Source organism: Uranotaenia lowii, chromosome 2, assembly GCF_029784155.1.
Source record: "Uranotaenia lowii strain MFRU-FL chromosome 2, ASM2978415v1, whole genome shotgun sequence".
Taxonomy (NCBI): Eukaryota; Metazoa; Arthropoda; class Insecta; order Diptera; family Culicidae; genus Uranotaenia; species Uranotaenia lowii.
This window is the reverse complement of record NC_073692.1, coordinates 3,467,354-3,476,424: the sequence shown is the minus strand read 5'-3', so window position 1 is coordinate 3,476,424 and position 9,071 is coordinate 3,467,354. Positions and strand designations below refer to the sequence as shown.

Sequence of the window (9,071 nt, the reverse complement as noted above, 5' to 3'; positions counted from 1 at the left end):
TTTTAACGAGTTTAATATTAAAATGATCGTAAAAGCGTTTTGCAAGTGAAGTATACCGAATCAAAATTAACTGGTAGAGGCACACAGCTAAACATCAATTTTCGTGGTTTCCGAGAAATTCACTTGAAACGACACAAATGAGGATGACATCTTCGACGAAAATCATGCTTATTGCATGTGGTTCCTTCAGCCCTCCCACTCCGATGCACTTTCGGATGTTTGGTAAGTTTCATATACCGATCACAACCCACGGGGTATTATAATGCTTAATTTACATTTCTTCCTTGACCTAGTCACTAAGTTATTTTGTAACTTGAAGGTTCCCGTAAATAAAAATCACAATTACAATTACATTTTCCAGAAATAGCCAAGGATCATTTCCATCAGATGGGAATCGGACAAGTGATAGGTGGAATCGTTTCCCCTGTGCATGATTCATACGGTAAAAAAGGATTAGTTTCCGCTACTCACCGTTCTACAATGATCAAAATTGCGCTACAATCGTCGGACTGGATACGGCTTTCCGATTGGGAAACACAACAGGAAGAATGGACCAGAACCAGACTGACTTTGCAATATCATCAAGTATATATCGACAGTCCATTGCTCTATGCTAATGCTTAATAATTTTTATTTAAATACTCGTAGAATTATATAAACTCATTGCTGAAAGATTCGGAAAATATTAATGATCAACAAGTTCCATCTTGGATTCCGGAGGGGTTGAAAAAGTCTGCCAACCATGTCCAGTTAAAGTTGTTATGTGGAGCTGACTTACTGGAATCATTCGCAACACCTGGCCTATGGAAAGACGAAGATATTGAAGCAATCCTTAGTCAACACGGTTTGGTTGTCATTTCTCGGGTCGGTTCCAACCCGGAACAGTTTATTTTTAATTCAGATTTGCTAAGTCGCTATAGGGTAAATTGATAATCTGTAAGTAGTAAGTTATTCGATTTCTAAACTTATTTTATCTTATCATTACAGAGAAACATAACCATCGTGACCAACTGGGTAACAAACGACGTGAGTTCAACCCTCATCCGAAGGTTACTTTCCCGAAATCTTTCAGTGAAGTACCTTTTGGACGACTTTGTTACAGAGTATATCAGACGCCATGGATTGTACGGCACATGTGAAACGTGAGTTGCATTCTTTTCTTTTCATTTTTTGACATCTTGTTTCAATAATTGTTAAATTTCAAAGCAGAATACCATTAATCGAGTCATCAGCGTTAAGTTAACATGTCCCATTTTACGCTCAATTTTACATGTCTGTGCTTTCAATTTAATGTGTGTTGGGAAATGATTTAGTAAGTATATTTTGTCTACTAAGAATTCGACTGGAGAAATGATGAGTATTTCACCGGTTTCGCCAATTAATGATAATGACGCATATATTGAGAGTCGAAACGAACGTAATGCATTAAATACGCTAGAATCGATGGATGAGACAGACTTTCAACGAGCAACTCTGAATCGAGTTTTTTGCTGTGGAACCGAAAGCAACGACCAAGTTCCGGTCAAGAGTACCCGTAGCTTCTTGACGCATCCCGGAAGCGCTGTGCAGATTATCACGAGTACGGCATCTTCAGCTCCTATTCTACCGGGCTCTGATAAAGTAACAGTCGTCGACGATAAGGTGGGTGATAACAAGTGCACAATTGCAACAATATCCGGCACTGCCAATTCACAATCTGCACCACAAGGCTTCCGAACATCACAGAAAAAATCCACCGGTAGAAACGCACCAACACCAGATATCGATTTGGTGGAGCACAACGTTAGAAAGGCACCCATTAAGATTTTACCAGGAACTAGTGATACTGTGGCCAGCCAAGATTCACCTGGAGGAACCAGTCCCTCCAAGAGCTACGACGACATGATTAAATTTGTCTTCACTGAACACGGTATACGCGTCATAAGCGATCGCGAGTATGTTGTTTAACGCTTTAAACCATAACATTGGTCCATTCGGAGAACTAATCGCACATAGTTGAACCTCTTATTCCTTAAATTTTCCGCATCGATATGTTTTTTTTTTCAATAGCAAAAATAAAAGGAAATCTAGTAATTTTAATACATTATCCATGTACAAAACAAGAATTATCAAGATTTATGCCAGTTTTCATTATCGAGATGTGTTAATCGTCTTGGAGATTTGGAATTTTATTGTTTTGATTTGAAATATTGTGAATGTAATGAAACATTCAATTTCAATAAAAAGTGCTTAATCGCTTGGCGCACGGCACCCCTCCAAATAAACGCACTTCAATCAATCAATCAATTTCAATATTTATCAAAGTTTCATTGTGAGCCGAGTTTTTTAAGCTTTTAAAGATAATATTTTAACTGAAATGAAATTTGGTCTCAGCTCTCAATTATGTACCTGTATTTTACATATGTATCATTTATCTTTTACATACTTATATACTTTTTATTGCCATGCTTAATTCAACAATGTCTCTACATTCTATCACAGTTCATGCCTAACAATCACAAACACCAGCTACATACTTAAAAACCGTTATGCATCGTGAAAAGTGTTAGATATTCAAAGCTCCTGAAGCTTTGAAGATGCTGAGAAACGTTAACTAATATTCAATGGTCAATACAATACTCCATTTTTGCACTTTAAGATATCTTCAAAGTGTATATCTAACAATGATCAATTCCTTATGGATGTATCTGCCGTTGAAATTGAAATAATGCTAACGTAAATATCTTAATGATTCTTTGCAATGTTTCCAACGTTCCAGGTTGTTACAAAAAAGCTGAAAGTCTCAGTGGCTCACGTTTGAATCTTCTTCATACAGCCTTGGAGCTTGCAACCTCATACTACAGCTTAATATATCATACTTATTAATCAAAATTAAAATCGTTGAATAAGTTTTATTTATTTTAGTAGATTCTAGAAAATTGTTCCAAACTTTAAAAATGTCCTATACAGGATTTGTTTTTTAATATTCTAGTTCAAATCAACGAATCAAAGATATTGTTTGAATAACTTTCTTGTTATCCTTTTCTTTTTACTATCGAATGTTATTAGCAAATGTAACGAGTTTAACTGCATTAAACTGCAACTCGATGCAAGTTTGTGTAGAGAACAATACGTGTGATTTTAGACTAAATAAAACTACAGTTGATATAAGTAATTTATTGTTCTTATCGTGATAGCGACTAAAAGAAATCCATCGGGGTGTTTCAAACAGATTTTTTGCTCCACGTTGAATGGCTTTTCGATTCGGTTTTGGTATCACATTCACACCATGGCGTCACTGATTTATCACACTCTAAGTTAATGTTTAAAACAGTCAACGGAACACCTTCAATAGTCAACTGTTTACGGCTGTCAATGCTATATCGTAAAGAGTTTAGTCCTGTCTCGCGGTCTCGTTTGCGGGTTACTTCTCGCTGATTGAAACATTTGGTAGTATCTCGACGCCGATGCAGCCGATCGTGTATGTGACTGAAAAATACGCTGTTTTACTTCCAAATCAAAGTGGCTAGGTGCAGGTTACACTTACAGAAAAGTATTATCTGGTCCGGTTGTTATGTTTGGAGGACGGTAAACCTGCAGTCCAGCTTCTTTGATGCGAACATAGAATTCGTCGTCTTCCAAACCCCATCCCCAGTACTTGTTGGACATTCCGTTGAGTTTTTGGTAATGGTCGATCCGCAACAAAAGAATTCCTCCAATAAACGTGGCGTAGTGATATTTTGGATGGAACTCTGGGCTGGAAATGTGCAACGGACCATTGGCAGGATAATCGTACTTTAAATTATCGTTCGTAGGTAGTAGATCTACATCATGCATTGCAATGTAATCGTGAGTCAGTTTGACCTCCAAGAATCCAACGTTGATTAGCGAAGCCCGGTTAAACCGGTATCGATCGTTTTGATTCAAAACAAAAATATCAAACGGGACATTCTGACGTTTCAGGAAAACAGAAAGGTGTGGGGCGAATCGCAACAGTTCGTCAAATCTGTCCCGAAAAGGCACCAATACTGCCAATTTAGGTTTTTTCGTTACTGGAGATCCCGCGAAACTTTCATGTAACTTTTCATGCCGAGTATCTCGATCTGATTCGCACCTGCATGTATCTGTGATAACAAATGAAAAATAAATATCAAAAACCTGCTAGCAATCAGATGGTAATACTTTGTTGATAGCTTTGAAATTAGTTCTTCTCAACAACCCTCATACATATTTTATATTTTATCCTAACGATCGAGATAAGAACCGTTACTGTTTGCCGAAACAAAGTCTATAATAAGATTTGATACCATTATTAGTACATAGCATACCTATCTGATCGCTGTCTACGGTTAAGCAAACATGTGCATGAGATTTACTTTATCTTCAATGTACCTGATGTTACCGGGAGACTGGATATCATGAGAATCACACCAATCGACGTCAGAACGATGATGGTCAGAAACCGTACATACACGGATCTTAGCACGATCATGGCACAAGCTTCTTGTTAGCGGCTTTGAAGCCCTGCTCCTATCCCAAAACAGCGATCTTTCTTCCGGTTTTGTGTCCTCGTTTCTTTTCTCTGTCGGAATCCAATACGAAATAAAGTAACTTCATTAACCATTGCAGACCCATACATACCTTCTCATGATGATGCGAACATAACTAAAGATAGGAAATTGCACTAAATTTGAATGTCGATGATAGCCATGTAATCTAGAATGCAATCTCTTTGAAAGAATGATTTTCAAAATTTATTTTATTATTGAAAAGCATTAGGATAAGCACAGAAAATCCTTGAAGAAAGTCTTATTTTGGACTGGATGTATTCATGAATGACGTTAATTTGCTTCGTCTCGTAGCAAGGTAAATACAATACGATATATGCCAAACAGGTAAAGATAAATGAATTACTATGGCTGGTTGTGTGTGTAAGTAAAAGTCCATTTATATTATGCGTTGTTTTTTTTACATTTTCACCCATTTTCAAAGTTATTTCATTTGGTGTGCAATGTTTACTGTAAATTGACAACTGGCTTATTAGCAAAAAAAACCCTCGACCAATCATTCGAAACCACGGAATCATAAGCAAATTCACGAACAACTTTCCACCAGGAGCAGCCTTGTGGAAGGCTTTCGAAATGTCTCGCGGTTGGATTCTGCTCTTCTGTTTTCCAAATATTGGAATACTTTACTCAGTATTGGGGCACGATGCCAAAGGATTCGATGACACGGTGCTGTTTAATTTGGCATGGCACGGAAAAGATGAGCTAATGGTAAACAACATTTTCAATAATACAACGGAATTTCAAATAACTTTTTTTTTAGACTAATGGAATTGATGATGAGGAGATCATTGTGTCCACAACCAACAAGGAAAAATACAAGTGTATTATACCGTCGATCGCTGCGAAAGAAGTTGATGGAGATGTTCAGTATAATGGTCCCAGTCCAATCGACTTGCTCATGCCTTTGTTCACACATTCCACCTGCTCGTTCCGTATCGAGAGCTATTGGACTTACGAAGTTTGTCACGGCAACTATATTCGTCAGTATCACGAAGAAAGGCACGAAAAGACCAGTAAACTGCAGGAATATTATTTAGGAAAATGGGACAAACAAAAGACTGCTGGTCTAAAGGCTGAGTTTGAAAAAACAGAAAACGATGGAGATCAACTCAAGTATAAAAAAATTGACGGACTCAATCTGCCGTACCTGGAACTGGAAATGAACTCTGGAACCGTTTGCGATTTAAACGGCGAGCCGCGCGTTACCAAAGTTTTGTACGTGTGCTATATGCACGGAAAAAACGAAGTCTATTCGTTGAAAGAAACGTCGACGTGTAACTACGAGGTCATTATATTGACTCCAATGTTGTGCGCCCATCCTAAGTATAAACCCATAGATACGGAAGAGAATAAGATCAACTGTTACGCCTTGGATAAAGCGCCGAAAAAGCCCAAAAACCTGCTGATGATGGAAATCGAGAGCATGAAGTTGAAATACCAAAAGCTTACGGTATGATCTATTAAAATTTTCGCTTTCTTATTAACTGCTGCCCTAGATTTTGTATGACTATTTCCTACCATAGTGTATTGTTTCTGCTTATTAGATGCTACATACGGAACTGCTGCCTAAATCGACAAAATCAGCTTTATTCTTGAAATCGATTTTTCAACCAACAAACATGTTGAATCTGTTTCATATGTAGCAGTATTAGTTTATCTTTAGTGAAAAGTTTTATTTAGCTTTTGTTTGATCTATTTACTTTCCCACTGTAGGACGTGCAAAATGATCTAAAAGATGCTATAGCAGTTCTTAATTTCGATCAGGTTTGTTTTCTAGATTATTTTCTGTATTGTTTTGTGGTTGGTTCTCTGTGTCGTCGAATACGTATCAAAAACAAGAAATGAGAATGATTCCAAACAAAACTTTCTATTTGAATTGCCTAATTGGAACATTGAACTCGTTTTCTGTTCGTTGATAAACTTGTTTTTCAAAATTGTTTGTCTTGTGATAGTCAGCTCTGATTTCTTTTTCACAGGTAGGGCCTATAAAGGTCGGTCTATTTCCGGTCGATATTCCAATAGTCGATAGCACCAATCGAGATGGAATCGTTGAAAACGAAATCACTGGCATAGAAGAAGAAAATACTAGTCCTATGGATGGACTGACCAAAAAAATTCGGAAATCTAAAGAACTAAAACCATTGTTGGAATTTCTAGACGGAGGCTATTGTTTAACTGGGGTACGTATTAGTTATTGAGTTTATTTTTTTCCATACTTAGTCACTAGTTACTACAAATTAACTGTTTTATTTGAGAACAAGGTATTTATTTCATATCATATTTATTAATAACTAGGGTTCCGGCTGGTGGAAATTCGAACTATGTTTCGGAAAACACGTACGTCAATTCCACGAAGACACCTCCATTTTTCTAGGGTTCTTCGACAAGGAAAAGCATCTGGAGTGGCTAGAGCAGAATCCATCCATCAAAACAAAACGTAATCAATTGAGTAACTTTTACGGTGGTGGAGATGAGTGTGACAAAACCCAAACACCGCGACAGGTCGAAGTCAAACTGAAGTGCACCGAGCACTCAATCAGCTCTAATGCTATTGCATTGTATTTGCTAGAACCAAAACCTTGCGAATACATCTTGAATGTTGAATCGTCACTCATTTGTGATATTCTGCCATATGCAGAGGAAGATATGCTGCTACCAGAAAGTTTGCAGAAGCTCGATGAAGAAACATTATACATAATCGATAATAGTAATATCAATAACTAAGAAGTTTGAAATGAATAAAATCATTTAGTTTCTAAATTCCACTGAAGGTTTTTTTGTTTCGCTAGTAATTTTTGCTGATATTTGGGAAAATAGCTTATCCCATATCAACGGTTCATCCGGTTCTTCGATGTTAACTTCATTTTCCAAACATTCTGTGAGAATTGTTATGTCTATTTCATCCAGACTACCCAGTGCTGATTTGCCTGGAGGAAAAATATCCGAGCTCAACTGTCTGTAGGTTGTTACACTGCAATAAATGTGAGTCATTAAAATCATTCGAAATGAAAATTCAAAAAAAAAAAAAAAATTACGAAGGCAGGTTCGGTGATTCGTTGTACAAAAGACTTTCCGGTAGTTCGTCAACATCCGGGAGCATTGGAATTTCATCAACTTGATTTATGTCGGTGTAGTTGCCTTCATCCAAAGACAAATTTCCGAAACGTTCCCTAGAAGAAATTAATACGAATTAATCATGAAATCAGTTATTTCATTTAAAATACCAACATTTCCAATGAATTTGAATAATTCCGTGAATTTCTGCAAAAAGTTAAAGCGTAACATCAGCAATAAATACATTCAATCAATAATAACAATACAAAAATACATACTTGCCAGAGCCGTTAGTTCTTAAAACATCCTCCATCCAGCTATCGGTTTTAACTTGTTTCGTTGGTGAATTGAAATTCGAAACACTCATTTTCATCAATTTATATTCTTATACTTCAGAACGTAAAGGGATCTTTTCATGAAAACTGAGCTATTTATACTGAAAATACCAAATCTAATTCCAGATTTGTTATTATTATTTTGCGTTGCTAAAGCTACGGACATCAACGTACCCCCCTTGGACCTTTTTATCTCCCTTCATCATAGTAGATACCTCAAGAGCTTTCAAGAGGTTCAAGAGACGTCAAGCTAAAACACACTCAAGGGGAAACCTTACACACAACCAAGGTATGTAGAAACACCTATATATACACACCTTGCATACAAAATCGTATAGAACAGCGGTCGGCAATCTCAGGCTCTTTGGATTCAAAGATGCGGCTCTGTAGCTTACTGCTTTAAAATTTTTGAACATTGTGATCTGAAACACGATTTTTCATAAATCCAGAAGAAAAACTATTAAGATTGCTCCTTGGTCGTATTAAGTGGAAAGGACCAAATATCAAAGTTAGGTTTTTTAAAGCTTTGTTTTATCATTATTTTGCTAAATCCTATAAAGTTGTTTCACTTGAAATGAAAACCATAATTTTAATAGATACTAGAATGACGTAAATTATTATTTTTTTATTATAATTTATTTGAGACCTTTTAACCATCCGGTTCATTCGGGTCTATACACAAAATTTGAAATTTCAATACTGAAAAGCCAGAATTACTTATGTGTTTTTATCTAATCCTGATCAACGAATCACATATTTATCCAAAAGATGACCTTTAATTAAAAAAAAAACAAAATCTTTAAGTCTAACTATGAGGTTCTCAAGGCCCGTGTCACTTTTCTTCTCGGAAAAACGATTGAACCAGGGTTGCTAGCGAACCGGGAATACTGGGAAAAACTTTGGAATTTCATCTCATCACCGGGAAACCGGGAGTTTCCGGTACATCACCGGGATAATTTTTTGGCAAGAATGACAGCTTGCTGTTAAATTCCTTGAAAAAAAAAACCGGGATAATTGTCATGTTACGAAATCGGCAGTTTCGATATAGATTTACTTCATAATAACTTATTATCATTCAAGATATCTCGTTTTTTCGCTCTTCGCAAGTGTGTTACACTTACCAGAATAACTCAAA

The 9,071-nt window shown here is 36.5% G+C and overlaps 4 protein-coding genes across 5 annotated transcripts; 2 read left to right on the top strand and 2 right to left on the bottom strand.

The window, feature by feature from the left end:
• The first annotated feature begins 6 nt into the window (after positions 1-6).
• Positions 7-2,752, top strand: LOC129744552 (nicotinamide/nicotinic acid mononucleotide adenylyltransferase 3-like). The gene is made up of 5 exons (XM_055737132.1): positions 7-222; positions 362-585; positions 649-921; positions 988-1,142; positions 1,314-2,752. Exons 1-5 carry the CDS (start codon positions 138-140, stop codon positions 1,945-1,947), a joined length of 1,371 nt encoding a protein of 456 aa, XP_055593107.1. The 5' UTR covers positions 7-137; the 3' UTR covers positions 1,948-2,752.
• Positions 2,753-3,104: 352 nt separating this feature from the next.
• On the bottom strand, positions 3,105-4,832 carry LOC129744553 (beta-1,4-galactosyltransferase 7-like). Its single transcript, XM_055737134.1, has 4 exons — positions 4,621-4,832; positions 4,372-4,561; positions 3,527-4,103; positions 3,105-3,468 (listed from the first exon to the last, which is right to left on the bottom strand). The coding sequence occupies exons 2-4, from the start codon at positions 4,469-4,471 to the stop codon at positions 3,204-3,206; spliced, it is 942 nt and encodes a 313-aa protein (XP_055593109.1). The 5' UTR covers positions 4,472-4,561; positions 4,621-4,832; the 3' UTR covers positions 3,105-3,203.
• A 180-nt stretch (positions 4,833-5,012) lies between these two features.
• LOC129744965 (endoplasmic reticulum lectin 1-like) lies at positions 5,013-7,312 on the top strand. 2 transcript variants are annotated; one of them, XM_055737786.1, is made up of 5 exons: positions 5,013-5,255; positions 5,308-5,997; positions 6,261-6,311; positions 6,524-6,727; positions 6,843-7,312. In XM_055737786.1, the coding sequence occupies exons 1-5, from the start codon at positions 5,121-5,123 to the stop codon at positions 7,269-7,271; spliced, it is 1,509 nt and encodes a 502-aa protein (XP_055593761.1). In that variant the 5' UTR covers positions 5,013-5,120; the 3' UTR covers positions 7,272-7,312. The 2 variants fall into 2 exon arrangements, with proteins under 2 accessions (XP_055593761.1, XP_055593762.1); XM_055737787.1 differs by lacking the exon at positions 6,261-6,311 and having other exon boundaries at positions 5,014-5,255.
• LOC129744966 (uncharacterized) lies at positions 6,726-8,137 on the bottom strand. The gene is made up of 4 exons (XM_055737788.1): positions 7,880-8,137; positions 7,776-7,808; positions 7,583-7,717; positions 6,726-7,518 (listed from the first exon to the last, which is right to left on the bottom strand). The coding sequence occupies exons 1-4, from the start codon at positions 7,972-7,974 to the stop codon at positions 7,296-7,298; spliced, it is 486 nt and encodes a 161-aa protein (XP_055593763.1). The 5' UTR covers positions 7,975-8,137; the 3' UTR covers positions 6,726-7,295.
• Positions 8,138-9,071: the final 934 nt, after the last annotated feature.